The 16756-nt window shown below is 37.2% G+C and overlaps 1 protein-coding gene across 3 annotated transcripts; it reads right to left on the bottom strand.

Moving 5' to 3' along the window:
- Positions 1-2196: 2196 nt before the first annotated feature.
- On the bottom strand, positions 2197-15666 carry LOC127970364 (AN1-type zinc finger protein 3). Of its 3 annotated transcripts, none has more exons than XM_052572906.1 (6): positions 15290-15666; positions 8549-8589; positions 8276-8455; positions 7809-7874; positions 6279-6446; positions 2197-3630 (listed from the first exon to the last, which is right to left on the bottom strand). In XM_052572906.1, exons 2-6 carry the CDS (start codon positions 8574-8576, stop codon positions 3476-3478), a joined length of 597 nt encoding a protein of 198 aa, XP_052428866.1. In that variant the 5' UTR covers positions 8577-8589; positions 15290-15666; the 3' UTR covers positions 2197-3475. The 3 variants fall into 3 exon arrangements, with proteins under 3 accessions (XP_052428866.1, XP_052428864.1, XP_052428865.1); XM_052572904.1 differs by having other exon boundaries at positions 15311-15666; XM_052572905.1 differs by having other exon boundaries at positions 7809-7871; positions 15311-15666.
- Positions 15667-16756: the final 1090 nt, after the last annotated feature.

The following is a 16756-nucleotide window of genomic DNA, read 5'->3' as shown; positions in this document are numbered from 1 at the left end:
GTGCTATTTGATTAGAGATCCGCGTCTTTGCTGACACAGAGCTGCGAGACTGATGTCTGAGAAGATTCAACACTCATCATCCGCTTACATTACATCCATCACAACACAACACAACTGACAACTGCTTCCCACTTTCTATGAACACACAACATATTATGAAGTCTGCTTTTTCATCAAAAGAAATATAGGAATATTGTGAAATATTGTTGCAATTGAAAATAAATGTTTTCTATTTGAGAAAATTATTAATTGAATAAAATATAAATTAAAGCACCAATAATAACTGGATCATTGAGGCACCAAATCAGCCTAGAATGATTTGGGTTATATTTATATATATATATATATATATATATATATATATATACACACACACACACACACACATAAAAATGTCTAAATAGTTTAAAACCCTGATGAGCTCAGTATTTTATTTTTTTTGCACCCCTCAGATTCCAGATTTCCAAATATTGTCCGATCCTAATAAACCATACATCAATAGAAAGCTTATTTAGATGATATATAAATCTCAATTTGGAGAAACTGACCCTTATGACTGGTTGTGTGGTCCAGGGTCACATATTATTAACACATTGATATTGCATTAATTTATTTATATGTAGTTGAAAAGAGCTTGCAGATATTTAATGAATATAAAAATAGATGATTTTCATGTTGTAGGTGAATAACATTTTTGACGTAAGTTTATCAAACATATGATAAATTGAGTATAATTAAGACATTTATCAAAGTCATGTCAATGATAACGTTTTCCCCCAATTTATCTAAATTCACTCCGTCTAATAGGTCTCATAATAAAAAAGTCAGCAGACATTAAAATGTAGCACATTCATGGAACATGCAGTTTTATTTATGTACCACCGTGTGACCCAACGAAATGTTGGCTGTGCCTGAAATAACAGAAAAAGCCCTCTATGAAGTCACTGGCTGTCTTGGCAGTAAGACAGCTGCCTTTGGTTTCAGACAGAGCCATCATGAGTTCATGGCTGAGCTCAAAGCTTCCAGCCCACAGAAGCCTCTGCTGCACTCATGGGATCCAGGATCAGAGCTTCTCCACCACATGTTACACATCACTGACCTTAAACAGCAGCGCTTTATGAATGGTCGCCATCAGATCCATATTTGCGGGGCGCATGATGCAGGTTTTGTGGAAACTGGGTCACAGGTGTTCATTGCATCCAGGGGAATTTATGAAGCCATTCCTCCAGAACGCTAATTTCTGTCTGTCCCGCGCTCGTGCTTCCAGCTTTAACAGCTAACCTATTTGTCAAAGATATTCATGTTGGGCTTATGTTGGTCCACATTTTTCTTTTTAACCGCATTAAAAATATGAGAATTGTTGTCAGCCCCATTCCAAATCAGGCTTGGTTAACTTTTTGGAGCTGCATGCATGTTCAAGCAGTCTTTTTCTTTAAGTATCTCCTGCACAGAAAAGGTCTTTTGTAATTATTATGGCTAAAACCGTTATTGAAGAAAGTTTTTCAGAAAGTCACACACTTTTTTTTTAATTACTAGTTACGTTCAGCAAAGATGCATTGAATTAATCAAAAGTGACAGTAAAAATATTTAGTGTTACAACAGATTTCAGTTTTTCAGATTTCCTGCTGTTCTTTTGAACTTTCTATTCATTATAATAATGATAATCTTTATTTTCTATAGCGCCTTTCAATTTTAGGGTTATATCTTAAAGTGCTTTACATAAGTAAAACAAATTACAAGGATATCCTTAAAAACAGATCACTAGTTTTCACAAAATATTAAGCATTGCAACTCTTTTCAACATTGACGATGATTCTTGAGCACAAAACAGCAAATTAGAATGATTTCTGGAATATTGATGCTGTAAAAAATTAAACCGGAATAAATTCCATTCTACATTAAAACAGAAAGTGGTTATTTTAAATTGTAAAAATATTTTACAATATTACTGTTTTTACTTTATTTTTAATCCAACAAATGCAGCTTTGGTGAGCATAAGAAATTTCATTCCAAAACACACACACAAAAAAAGTTTATATTGACCCACCAAACTTGCTAGTGTATTAGTACATTTATGAATTCTTCGCATATTTCATTCTACAGCTATAAGTTTTTGCACAAAATCTGTTTATGTAAATGAAAAACACTCTTAATACATTAAAAACCAAAAAAAAAAAAAAAAAAGCAAACCACACATCCTCTAATCCAGTTTTATTCTTTTTCAGCAAAAGATGAAAGGGAAAAAAAGGAAAACAAGAAAACAAAAAAAAGAAAGGCTACAAGACTTTATCTTATCCATATCTTCATTTTTTGTATGTTTTTTTTTTTTTTGTTAACCTAAAAAGGGCAAAGTAATGCAGCTCTATGCTTAGAGTGAGAGTTAACCAGAAACACAAAGGAGGTTAAATAAGGATTTTTCTTAAGATACACAATATTCATCTCTTTTCTTCAGTTCTGTCCATGTCGATATCTCAACAGAAAACCAGTCAAAGTAATAATAATAAAAAAACTAATTAAAACAAACAAAAAAGCGCGGGTAAATTGAACCTCCGCCTTCCTCGTTCCCACCAGAGCTGAACACATCCCCCTCCCATAATGCAAATGATGAAGGGAAGAAAAAAAAGAAAGAAAGAAAGAAAACGAATCAAGAGAATATTGAAAGAAGGTTAGCATGAGCAGGCAGGAGAAAGAACAGGAACTAGTGAGAATGAAGGAGAGGAAGCGAGAAAAAAGGGCAAAAAAAGCCACCGAGATCTTCAGCTGCTTTAAAAGAGGCAGAGTGTATAATGCAAGGGCTGATGGGAGTCGTACGAGGTTACAGAGTGTGTTTATTCAGACCTGAAGGAACTAGTTCTCAGATGAGCTGTGGGTGGCCCTTTCCCAACCGAACCCAAACCAAAGGGTACCGTCTGGCTTGTCCTCGGCCCTCGTGCTGAGCGGCGTTTGAAAACACGGCTGTAAGTGCATCTGTGAGTGTGAGTGTACGCCAGTGAACGGCACGGCTCTGACTCAGCTCGAGCTCGAGCCTACGGGCCGTGGCAGAGCCGGCCTTTTTTGGCGTTGTCCAGGGACGGGGTGACTCGTGTGATCCAAGTCACCCTCCCTTCCCTCGGTCGCTGTCTGTCATCAGAACATCCGGAGTAGAGGATCCCAGAGGTCTCGATCGATCGATGTGTTTCCCCTGGAGTCGATCGCAGCCTCTGAGACTCCAAAGTACAGACCGCCAAATTAGTCTGACCTGCGTTTGGGTGTGTGGATGGACAGATAACAGAAATTAAGGCTGTGCGGGTCGCCTGTGTGTGATGAGCACGAGGCTACAATGAGGGGTCAGAGGTCAAGCAGGGGTGTAGGTCCTCTGAGATGTGTTGGGAGGGAAAAAAGATGCCACTAACAGGTGAGTCGTGTGGTGTGTGTGTGTTTGTGAGTGAGAGAGAGTATGTGTGTGTGTGTGTGTGTGTGTGTGTGCAGGGGGCGTTCAAGAGCACTCCTCTCCGATGCGCTGGCAGGTTCGGCCCACCTTACGGTCCAGTTTCACCATCTTCAGCACAGCTTCCTCTCGGCCGCGGCCCAGATGGTCAAACATACAGTTGTGTTGCTCCGGCAACCGGTGCAACATGCAGAACACATAACCTGAGAACGAGAGAGAGGGATCAGGATGAGATGAAAGAGTTGTGTAATCTGCTCAAGGTTGATTTTAATAGCACGAGCACGTCTTGTTCCTCACACGTGCCGACTCTTTGAGACATCCGGAACGGCTCTGAAAAGTCACTAATTACGTCAGCGTTAACCCTGCTGAAGTCTGGGCTTTTTTAAATGAATGCCAGAGAGCTGGCACAGAGATTACAATGATCTCAGATCTTTTAGCAGTAAAAGGAAATGGATTTGAGTGGTGCTTTCCTATGCAGTGCAACACTGGCGTGATGGTAGAGTTTTTAGAAAAAAAGTAAAAAGAGCCTACTTCCAAGTCTCTATATCCAAAAGTAAGAGAGTGATCGGGCGGCCTTTCATTGCAGTTCTGTTTAGAGCTTTTTAGCCATTTTTCCCCTCTACAAATCTAATTTTAGTTTTCATTTTAGTGTTAATTTGGTCTGAAAATAATTGTGCATTAAGCTTAGCTGTGTTATAAGCTAAATAATATGGAACAACATTTAAAAAATATATACAGAAAAACTTAAATATTTATACATTTTGCAAAAAAAAAAAAAAGTTAAATAAAGATCTCTGTGTGGCGGTCGGTCGTGTGAATTGAATGCTTGTTATATTGTTACATTATATACTTTTATATTCGACCACTACAAATTATTAAATGCCAATGAGATATTCAAAACTAACACAATACAGAAATTGCAAAGTTAAGGCATAACCTTTTATTTATGAAAACTAAAATATTTATATATAAATATAAAAAAAATGAAATCTGAAATTAACAGTACAAGCAATATCTATGCAAGCAAACACCACTAACTACAGGTAGGCCAAATGTAGTCTGAATTCTTATGTAAAAACTGTGATCTGAGCTCATTTCCATCAGCTCTGCACACAGAGGAGGATCCATTCCATCTTAAGAGCCTCATTAAGAAGAAAGTCTCGTTAAGCAGTTTAATATATTCATTAATACACATGGTGTTTTTAATGAGTCCGAGATGATTAAAAGCTTACAATGTTTCAATTACTGCAGCCACAGAAGAGCTGCATGGCACTGCACACATCAGTGCATCACGTAGCGTTATTCAAGAGCGACATCGCTGAAGCTGCATCCACACGGTAAAAATGTGCATATATATTGTCTTTTGAATTGACTGATGAGAAAGAAAAACATAATGTGGCGTTGTTAACGGCATGCTACCATGACCAAAGCTTAATATGCTACCCGATTCATGAAAGATTCGCTCAAATGAGGCAGTTCATATGAATGCATTAGTTGAATCAACTAACAGAAGTCTAAATCAGTCAAACACTTGGAGTACTTCAGCCAAAAATTAAAACTAGCTAAATTTTGACTGATGGCTAAATTAACCCTCATTAATTTGTTTTTTCATTGGAACAGATTTGGAAAATTTTAGCATTACATCACGTGCTCACAAATGAATCCTGTGCAGTGAATGGGTGCCATCAGAATGAGAGTCCAAAGAGCTGATAAAGACATCAAAATAATCCACACAACTCCAGTTCATCAGATAACATCTTGTGAAGCGCAAACTTAAAAACATTACTTCTGTCCTCTAACCATAATATTGCTTTCTGAATTAGGAGAAAAATATGCACAGTTCAAACACTATTTATAAATTAGCCAAAACAGTCCCAAACAGTTCTGAACAAACATGCTTGTGGGTCTTCATGTGGATTATTTCATTGAGAAATTACTATGGATTATGGTCTTGGCTGGAACCAATGGGTTAAAAAATAAAAACGCCTTTTTGGATTTGGTTCTTATAAACATGCAGACTATGTTATCAGCTGTTTGGACTCATTCTGACGGCACCCATTCACTGCAGAGGATCCATTGGTGAGCAAGTGATGGAATGATAAATGTTCTAATGATATAAAAACATACTCACCTAAATCTCGGATGGCCTGAGGGTGAGTATATATTTTTGACAAATTTAAATTATTTGGCTAAACAATTCCTTTAAATCTACTCAAGATTACTCACTCACTGGACTGCAGGGTATTTTACATTATTGTACATCCAAACAGATTTTCCTAACCCTTGGAGGAAAATGCTGCAGAGTTTTTGGCGTCAAATAACGGCAGGAATCCTATCTGAGATAAATCCTGGCGGGATAATGACTCCGATGCGAGCTGTCACGGGAACAGTCAGATCCATAAGTGTATTAGCAGAGCTGTGGGAATTGTCATTAGACTGATGACTTACAATAGCACCTTCAGTTTAACAAACAAGACAAAAAAATAACAAGCACAGCCAGGAGGGACTGATGTTAACGGCGCAATTATGTTTACATGCTCCCTTTATTTCATCACCTACAGAAAGTGTCTAAAATTTGGGGGGGTAATGTACTCCTTTAGTTCTGTAGGGATCTAAAAGTTCTCGCTGAAATTGCAAACAGTCAGGTGAGGAATGAACAAGCCCGTATGGAATCGACAGAATCAGAAAGCCCATCATTTACATCATTCTGCACGTCTCGGAACTAGTGATGTGATGCGGCAAAACTAAAAAACTTTCGTTGTCATCAACAAAGCTGTCCAGACTTCACGCATGCTAATCGGGAGGCATTACAGCTTTGTCACATCATCTCGCAGATGACGGCCATACTAACCACAGCGACAGGACCCCAGCTCCTGTTGTACGAGCTCCAGTTTGGTTTGGCAGCGATGGCACCGCCGACGGTTCTTCTGCTTGGGAACTCGTGGAGAATCTTCAGAACATGAGGCCTCTCCCACACGAACACGCTTCTCGGGAGACGACTCGCTCTCCGAACCTGAGGCTGGAAACACAAATACGCACTTTTCAATGCTTTTGCAGTTGCAAGTGCATCTCCGTTTGAGGTTTGAAGGATGTAGGTCAATCTAGATGCATGCCAAGTTGGATTGCCACTCAGTAAGCAAGACCTTATACAAGTTTACGAATACGAATTTAAGTAAATATGAGTTTTTCAGGTCTATTTAACAGTAACATTTAAAGGGATAGTTCACACACAAATTTAAATTCTGCCATGATTTACTCATCCTCCTCTTGTTCCAAACCTGTATGAGTTTCTTTCTTCTGTTGAACACAAAAGACGACAATGTGGAAAATATTCAGAGCCAAACCGTTGCTGGTAGCCACTGACTTCCGTGGTATTTTTTTCCATACTATAAAAGTAAATGGCTACCGTCAACTGTTTGGTTACCGTTTCCATTGAACATGTTTTAAATTTTTCAGAAACTGACAGAGGTTTGGAAGATTTTCAAGAGAACTATTACTAAGTAATAAATGATGCACAAATTAATTAAAAGCTACATAATCTTCACTGTATGAATTAAATACATGATTCCGGTTAAAGCTACAGGAGCAATTCAGTCAAGAGCAGTGAGCCATTCTCTCTTTTTCATTTGTTGACTGATTAGCATTATTCAACACAGACAGCAGAAAGTAAATCAGGCTGCTGTCCCTTTAAGATGTAATGCACAGATGTAATATACTGACACACATTCAATTTTGAAATAACCAACCATGTTGCAAATACACTAGACAGTTCAACTCCATTGATTTAGCTCCCTCTGACCTTGGTAAGTCAGTGTAAACCAAAGCTTGCAGTGGTTTCACAACTTTAAAACGTTTTTTTTTCTTGAGGGTGGAGAAGTGATAAGGAATGTGTAAAGCATGGATCTTCAAATCTGGCCCTTCCTGTAGAGTTTAGCTCTAACCCTAATCTAACACACCGCATTCTAATCAATGTCTTCAGGATCATAAGAAAATCACAGGTAGGTGAGTCTGATAAGGGTTACAGCTAAACTCTGCACCACAATGGCCCTCCAGGGAAAGATTTAAGGAACCCTGGTGTAACGTAATGATGCATCACATTTCTACACTGACTCAAAAATATATATTTTGACAACTGGATTTGTAAACTAACTGAATTATGTTCTCAAAAAAAAAAAAGGATAAATGGTACAACATAACATTCCAGATGAAGATAACTGTGCAGTTTGTAACACCTGATTACCTTCAAACAGCTGCTTGGAGTCTTTATAAGCACATTTGTATGCTGCTGTACATTTACAACTCATTTCCTCAGTGGTGTGATGTGCTAGACTATTAAAAGCTGTCAGACACACACATACACAAGAGCGGTGGTGAGGTGTACCTGAGTCGCAGGGTCGTTTTGTAGGAGTGGATAGCGTGCCTCGAGCTGTGTCTGTACTGGAGACTTCTGGAAGAGAGAGAGAATGACAGAAGATTTAAATTTATGCATTTGGCAAATGCATTTATCTGAAGCGATGTACACTGCATTTATCAACTCATGCACTCCCTGGAAATCAAACCCATGACCTTGGCATTGCTATTTAGAAGCGTTTTACCCACCGTTTGAGAACCCACTAGTCTACATCTCTAAGGTTTCAGACTTTCTGGTTGTCCTCAACTCATATTTTGGGATTTGACATTCCCAAAAGTTCATAAACACGATATAATAAGCCTGTGGTTCTTTTTCATCTGCAGTATCTCTATGACTGCTGTGTGATATTAAAACAATTAGAGTCCATCCGAGACTAGATGCAGTGAGCGCTGAAATATCATCTCCTTTATTAGAAGACAGAATTTGTGTGTCCTCACCGTCCTGTGCAGGAAGAGGTGTGGCTTCTGTCGAGGGCTCATCAGAGCTAGCTGGCTTGGAGGACAGGGTTTGGCTACTGCTGCTGCTCGTCTCATTACAGAAGACTGCTGATTGGCTATTGCTTGAGCTGGGGGCGGGCTCTGGAGTGCAGTCTTCATCTGGTGGTTTCTTCTGTATGTCTGAAGGAGAGAACAGAGGGCGTGAAAGTCTCTCAGACAAATTGATTCAAGTATAATCATAATCATATAGACCATGTGATAACAGTATCTTACCAGCAAAACATTTGGAGCAAAGGTTCATGGTTTTGCTGGACCTGGAAAAAGAAAAGACAAAGCAAATATTCTTTTTAATATCTGTATGGGGAAAAGTACATCTCTTTATGAAATAATTATCATAACACCAAAATATTAGCAGTTGAATCCAATAGTAAGGATATTTCATGATTCCTGATACACACTTAATGTGCTGGGGAATTCCTTTATTTAGAAAACGTACATATTAATTTATTAATGTACTAAATATAAAAAAAATCAATATTGACTATTTTAGATTTAAATAAAAATAATAACATTTTAAATAAAAAATGACTTGGGTAAATACGCTATAAAAACAACAAATTAAAAGTATCCCATTCTTTTATTCAATGAATTTCCTGCATAACCCCGATCTGTTTGTGATTACTGGATAAATATGTGTAAAAGTGAATTGGATTCAGAAATTTTGATTCTGAAAAGATTCATTTGACTCACACAAAAGAACAATAAGATAACACAACCAACAACACTATGGCTTTGTGATTAAGTTTTACTCTACACAAGAGCAATCCCTATTTAATGAGATCTTTTAGTGGGGACAGTTGAAACACAAATCTGAATTGTTTGCTGACTGAACAAAGCCTCAGATGCCTCTTCAGTGGAGAGCTCTTCACTGTTCCTTACCTGCAGGCTGAGGGTGGTGACATATCAAACAATTTATGGACACACACAGACACACACAAACAGTTATTGCACTTCCTTCATGCGCCTCAAAAGTCTCTCTCAGAGTGACACAGGTTAGCAATGAAAACAACATCAACAGCACAAGAGCAATCATAATCAGTGCCCAATCAATGAGGCGGAAGGAAGCATGGGGAGAGAGCAGGCATTGTGGGTAGGAATAATGCATATTAAGAAGATGAGCATGAAGAGCACATCACTACATGAAAACACTGAAGGGGCAGCCATGTGTGAATGAGCAATAAAAATGTGTCATCGACAGTGCTGATTGAGTAACATATGATGGTTGTCCTTAAAATAAGCTAAAATGGTTCAATATGTTGATATGTTTCGATTAAATCCAAAATGTAACGACTATAAGAATCAGTGAAAGAGTTCATTTTGAGCAGCCATTTGGATCAATTAAATAAAGCAACACTCCATCCTTGCGACTTTCATTACCATTGCAATGTTTACCAAGGATTTGCTGGCTAATGATCTAAAAAGGCAGCGATTGTATCAGTAATTAAAGCTATATAATGACACCTAGTAGTAACAAAAACGATACTTGCTACTATATTACGTAGCTACTGAGTAAATGATTGCATAAAAAGCAAGTAAAAAAGTCTTTTAAAACAGATAAAAGTATTTCATGTCAGCTAAATTAATTGTAAAATCTGTAAATGATTGCATAAAAGTAAAAAAAGTTAGATAAAAAAATCATAAGTTAATGAATTAAATTGTAAATGATTACATGAAAAACAGAACAATGGCAAGTAGGCTCAAAAATAACATTTTAAAAATTACATAATTACATTAGCAAAACATTCAACTTCTGTCGAATAAAACAAATCACACAAAAAAATTGGGCAGCCAAACTTATATTAAATACAAAAAAAAAAATCTGGAAATGCGACGGTGTGCGTGTATGTGCGCGCACGGTTTTCCTCGGTCACATGACTCCAAGCCAATCAAGCTGGCCTCTCTCTGGATTAATCTGACATCTCCTGTTAAATGTCATCTGCAATTATGGCTTATGAAAAGAGGCAAGAGCCCAATCAAGACTCCAGTGCACACACACCTCAGCCCACCTTCTGAAGAGTTACTGTGTGTGTGGCATATTCAACAAATCACATCACACCATTAATCAAGCCATTTTACTAAATAACCACAATAACACTGAATCTAATTTAGAGACGTGATTGATGCCATGCTTCCTACAGAAGGAACCCACCTGCCAATAATTGGCTCGAACTACATACTAAACAAAACAACACTAACATTTTCAATACTAACATTTCTACCAGCAACTGTTTGGTTGCTAACATACTTCAAAATATCATCTTGAAACTCATACAGGTTTGGAAGAACATCATGGGAGTAAATAATTTTTATTTTTGAATTAACTACTACTTTAAAATAACAGCTTTATTTATTTGTATTATTTCATCGTCTTTTCTTGCCACATTCAGCATACGTTTGATAAGGCAAGCATCAGTTTTATTGGTCATTTTGTGTTAGGAAATTAAAATCCCAAATATTAAAATGATTAATATGTGTAGTCTCTATGTGTATGAGATCAACATCTACAGCGCCTCAGCAAGCAACAGGAATGCTGCACGTTTTAAAAAGTAGCTGCTGTTCAAGGCCTGATATTAATGCACTTACCTTGAACATAAAATTAAAGCAACGATGAAATGGTGAAGGCTTTCTTTAGGAATAATGAGAGTATTCTGTGGGAATCACAGGGGACGGCGCATCCAAACACAACAGATGATCTCACTCTCTACACTCATTCCCTGGCCGCACCAGCTCCCAAAAGATAACGCATGCTTGAAAATGAGAAGACCGATGTGCTAACAGGTGTTAAAATGGAAGATGCCAGATGGAAGTTCAGAAATGGGATGAAAAATGAAACACCACTCCTGCCCTTCACACTTCAGCCCCTCTGAACTGCAGCGCCCTCTATCTACACACAGAGAAATGTCTATGGAACAGTACAGATATTACTCCAAATTTAATACCAGACATTTGTGTTGTGAATCATTTGATTATCTGGTTTGCAGCCATATAGTTCTAAAAACATAACTTAAATATGATCAAATGAGTTACATATTTTATTTACTAGAACATACATAAACTTTTTTTTATCAATTTTCCAGCAAAATAGTTTTAATTTGGCATATAATGTTGCAATGACTTAAAATTACATTAAAGGGATAGTTAACCGAAAAATTAAAATTCTGTCATCACAAACCAAAGAAAATAAAAATGTAACCAAATAGTTAATGGTCTCCATTGACTTTCATTGGTTAAACATTTTTCTAAATATCATCTATGTTCAAAAGAAGAAAGAAACTCAAATAGGGTTTGGAACAACTTGAGGCTGAGTAAATTATTTTTGTCATTTTGTGTGTGTGAACTACTCTTTTAATAAAATCAACGCAGCTATAACTATTGTATTTGCTTTAGTGCATTTCAGATAACATGCACTAAGGATGGGCTGAGTTTACTCACGTGACTTATCATCAGATAATTCATAGGCGTCAGGTTAATCTTGACATGTTAGTGAGGATGTGTTTTAGAATTCAAGTATTGTGCAAAATTTTTCTTGACACTGGTTATCAAAACAGAGCCGCATTTGCTTGTGTCATTCAACACCAGTTGGGCAAGTCTACACAAGGTTGAGGGAAGAACCAGTCACGTTTTGAGACTGCTTTTACACATGCAACAGGTTAGCTGAAACCTTTCCCTCAAGTATCGGTTTACTAGGTTTTATGTTCTGCCCAATCAAATAACTACTTTACAAAAGCTGCTCGGTTTAATGCATGCAAGGGATAACAAATATTAGGCCTATACTTCAGATTTTGATGAAAAATGTGATTACTGACATCAGATGTCATTAGTATTTTAAGTAAACTATAATTTAGTCCACATTAGACCATTCAAACTACAGCTAAAACCAGATATAAACAAGAAATTGTCCACATTGGTGCTCTAAAGAACTAAGAGCAATATATGGAGGAAATGTATAAGATAATGATTAATATAACAGAGACTGTGGCTCTTCATTTGACCATACGAGTAAAATTATCCATCTGGAAATTTAGAAAACAGAGACAAACCCCTTCACGGTTTATAAGGTGGATGATTAACTTTAAAATTTCAACATAACATAAAATAATTTTTAACAACAATTTCGACCCAACAGGTTTTATTACCATTTGTACTAGTAATAATGCTGAAATACAGTTTTAAAAGTTGCAGAGTTTTATATTAAACAATCACAAGTATGCCATTTAATTATTGTCATTTATATGCACCAATACACCAAAAACCGTAAAACAACAAACTACCAGCAGATAGTTTTTGCATAGCAAACAAAGCAGGAAGCAATGACAAACAAATGTGCAGCTTTAACTGAATGACAAATGAGTCAAACTTTACAAATCCTTATTTACTCACCCTCTTGTCATTCCCAAACTGTATGATTTCTTTTTCATTGAACACAAAAGGAGAACTGCCATGACATATTGACATCTTCGTCTCTTTATCTAAAACTACTGTATATCTTCAGTGAAGTGGACTTTTTACCTAAAATTGTGTTTTCTTTGGAGCTTGCAGTTATTAAAATAAAAAACACAGTAAAGGGAAAACTGCATCTTTTGTGTTCGGCAAAAATACTGTTTGTGTGTAAATTTCAGACTAACTTGCAACATATAAATCATATGCAACTAATTATTATACACCAAACAATCCACCATGACAAATTGTCCATAGTTAAACTTAAAAAATCTGATATACAAGCAAACAGAACCATGTATTGTCAATTCTTACAAGGCTGATTCAACATACTCCCTTTTTAGGACATTTACTGTATCGTTTCATATATCTCTGCACAAAGCAAACCAGACAGTTTATTAAAGTCTGAGTCTGAATGGGAAAAACAGTCAAGAATTCAGAATAGAGATGGGCTGTGGTTTAAATCTGCCAATATAAAGCCAGATATTATGTGCCATGTTAACATCCGGTTTCAAATGTCATGTGCATCTTCAATGACAGTAACTGTGCCACTTGAATAAAGAGTCCAAAATAAACCACTGCTACAATCTATTTGAGTCTTTCAGTCACACAAACATGAAACATTTAAAGAACAGAGATGAAAATGAATACAGTGATCATAATGATGATGAAGAGACCAATCTGTATATTATTCATCCTGTGTCATCATAAAGTGCACACACCTCTGTACACTCACACATACACACCTTGAAGTAAACCTTGACTTCAGTCCAGAAAATGCTTCTGAACAAATGACAATGACAGCACTCGCCTGGGTCATTAATACAGTATTGCTATTACTTATTTGCACTCAAATATCATCTTAACATAAATGCATTTTAGATTTCTGTGAAAAGTAAGATTTCCCGTAAAACCAGTTGCAATGGTAAACACTGCATTCATTTTATTGTCACATGAGCTGGACTGAAACATCACATTGCATTTTACTATTTTTCGGCACTAGCAGCACCTAAGAAAATCACTCACACAAAAAATATGACCGTCTTCAAACAGGTAGTCTCACCCCAAATTCCCAACATTGGTTCAGTGAAGCTTGCCCTGTTGGACTGGATGAACATCAATGGTCTTCTAATTGGTTTTTGAATGACAAGTTGATAAATGTGTACGATTTACCATTGATTAGTCTATTTCGAAAATATATATGTAGAATTAGTAGGCATCACTATCACATTTCCATCACATTCAGTTCCCTAAATGCCTATTTGTGAAACCCTGACCTAGCAAATCAGGGACACCATCCACAGATTCACAATCTAATTTACACAAAACAGAAGGTTGAGCCTGTTTTATAATAGCTTAGTCACTGGTAAAGTGAGAGGGGTTTTATGTGATTAAATTACCTGATACTTGAGCCATAAAACATGTAATTACTGGTGTACCATCAGCATTCAATCCAACCATTACTATGTCATCTCTTTTTTTTTTTTATGAAAGCAAACGGACAAATGGCTAATGAAAGCCTGCTGAATGATCACTTGTCATGGGTCTGTCTTCGTCTTGCCCAAATCTGATGCATTTGTTTCCAGCACAGACAGCAAGGAGTGTCAAATGACTGCACCTGTGAGACTGTAACACGTGCTCGAAGAAGAGCATGATTAATGTGTCACTCAAGAAAAAGTCATTCTGTCATTGGCTTTTCCTGGCTGTGTTTCAAAACCCAGGGAGGTGTCTACCTAGACAGCATTTCAAGTCACTGGAGGCATGTATAAAATGTTCAATATGCTGTCTAGATAGGCCATCAAATAGGTTTTGACATACAGCACTTAATGCTTATCTCAATGATGCCAAAACCTGATGCTGTCTATGTAGGAAACATGCACATAAAAAGAAAAGAAAAGTAAAATCCCTAATTTTGGATAGGACAAGAGTTCCCAAACTGGGGCAAAAGGACCCCAGGGAGGCTCTAACGTAGTGTTAGGGATCCATGGAAAAGCTAACAGGAAAGAGTTTCAATAAATAGTAAATTTTAAAAATATAAATAAATATATGATTTAAAAACTAATGATTTAATTTATACCCCCCGACGACGTCAAATTTGATGCCAAAAAAACATCCTGCAAACGCCTATGATACTAAAAACGTCAAGTTCACTACGTTTTTACGTTTTCACAATCTGTAATGCCAAAACAGCTGTCTAGATAGTGTTTTCAAACACAGCCAGTGGTTGAGATAGAGGGCAGTGAGAAATGAGTCCATCTCACAAGGCTCGTTAAAAACCACTAAATCGCCCAAAATCTGCTTTTGATAAGCCTACAATTTAAAATGTAATGTGTGTTTGTTGGGTCTATGTGTTTTAAGTGTGTGTTCAAGGGGAAACAGCAGCTGTGGATGTAAAAAACAGGAGTGGTTGTTCCCCACCCCCATCCATCGGCCTACAACAATGAACAACAAACAGACCACATTTCATTCACATTTAACGCCTTTTCCGCATCAAATTCGGCGTAAATGTACACTCACGTGTAAAATGAATCGTCTTACCCCCAAAATCCACAAGGGCAGCGGGGAGGAATGCTAGGCGGCTTGCTGCGCTCGCTTCCTGTGTCCCCCATGGTGGCGATGTGAAGGCGGTAGGTCTCTCCAGGAAACACCGGGGATCCGCTCGCGGCCTAGTGCTTGTGCGGGAATTCCTCGACTCGACGTTTGATCAAAAATCCTTTACAACGAAATCCCCGAGCTGAAAACGCAGCGTAATAAGTAAAGGACGCGGACACGAGCGGCCGTTACTATGAATTCGATGTAATTTAGACAAAAATCAAGAAATTAACGGCCGCGTACAGTCCGACGGACCGCACCGGGAGTCGAGGCCGATCAGCTGGCGAGTGGAAGATACCAACTTCCGAGTAGGGTTTTGTTAATCAGGAGTAAAATCAATTTAAATCCAGATATTCCAGTTTTAATCATATTTACACAAGATCATGTTGTTAGAAGGTGAAATACATAATACGATGCTTAACTATTGGTCTACATACATTAACATCACGTGTTAATAACGCTTTAACGAACCACTGTTCCCCCAAAAGAAAGTGGAACGTCCCAAGCTGTATTCCTTGTTTGTAAAAGGGGATTTGTGCTTTAAAGCTGTTTAAGTACAAGACCTGCTACAGACCCCTACATAAGATGAACCGCTCGCGATGGCTTTGACTACAACAGATATTGAAACAAGACACAAAAATTACATTAAAAGTATTAAATAACAATACAAATACATGACACTGACTTGCACATTGACAACACACTGGCTCAAGGCCATACAGTAATGTCTTCTTTCTCTCCTTCTGTACTGGAAGGGGGATTCCAGTGATTGAACTGTATACAAAGAATTGTTAACTGATATTATATTTGGACCTTTTCAAAAGTTGTGTTGAAAATATTCTGGGTAAAACTATTATTGTCTACACACTTGAAGGAAAGTGCATTAATCTGTTGTTGGTTCACCTGAATGTCTCGAATACGTTTTGACTTTGAATGTTGTATATGCTTAATGTACCTTATACTTACAGATTTATTTACTTACAGTTGTAAGTGACATACAGATAAATATATAATAATAATAATACTGTCAAAAATGTACACCTTATACTAGGGATGCACGATATTGGATTTTGGCCGATATTCGATATGCCGATATTTTCAAAATAATTTTGGCCGATGCCGATACCGATATATATACAAATATATACTGATATATTTAAACTTTAATTTTACTGAAGAGAAATCCATGTATCTCTTCTGTACTGATTCTACCATAAATTTATTATTTTACAAATGTAGACAGACATTCACATCTGAAAAACAGGTCAATTATTTCACTTGGAGAATATCGGTTTGGCTCATCGGCAGAAATATTCATATCGGCCGATACCGATAATGGTAATTTTAAGCTTTTATCGGCCGATACCGATATTGTGCCGATATTATCGTGCA

Source organism: Carassius gibelio, chromosome B13 (genome assembly GCF_023724105.1).
Source record: "Carassius gibelio isolate Cgi1373 ecotype wild population from Czech Republic chromosome B13, carGib1.2-hapl.c, whole genome shotgun sequence".
In the NCBI taxonomy this organism is placed as follows: Eukaryota; Metazoa; Chordata; class Actinopteri; order Cypriniformes; family Cyprinidae; genus Carassius; species Carassius gibelio.
This window is presented reverse-complemented; position numbering and strand designations above follow the sequence as displayed.

What these genes read in the sequence shown, in the direction of transcription:
- LOC127970364 (XM_052572904.1), bottom strand. Translation starts at nt 15,381, where the DNA reads ATGGGGGACACAGGAAGCGAGCGCAGCAAGCCGCCTAGCATTCCTCCC. An exon ending in TGCCCTTGTGGATTTTGGGG is followed by an intron (nt 8,590 to 15,310) that starts GTAAGACGATTC and finishes TTCTTTTTCCAG; the next exon opens with GTCCAGCAAAACCATGAACC. An exon ending in ACCTCTTCCTGCACAGGACG is followed by an intron (nt 7,875 to 8,275) that starts GTGAGGACACAC and finishes TCTCTCTTCCAG; the next exon opens with AAGTCTCCAGTACAGACACA.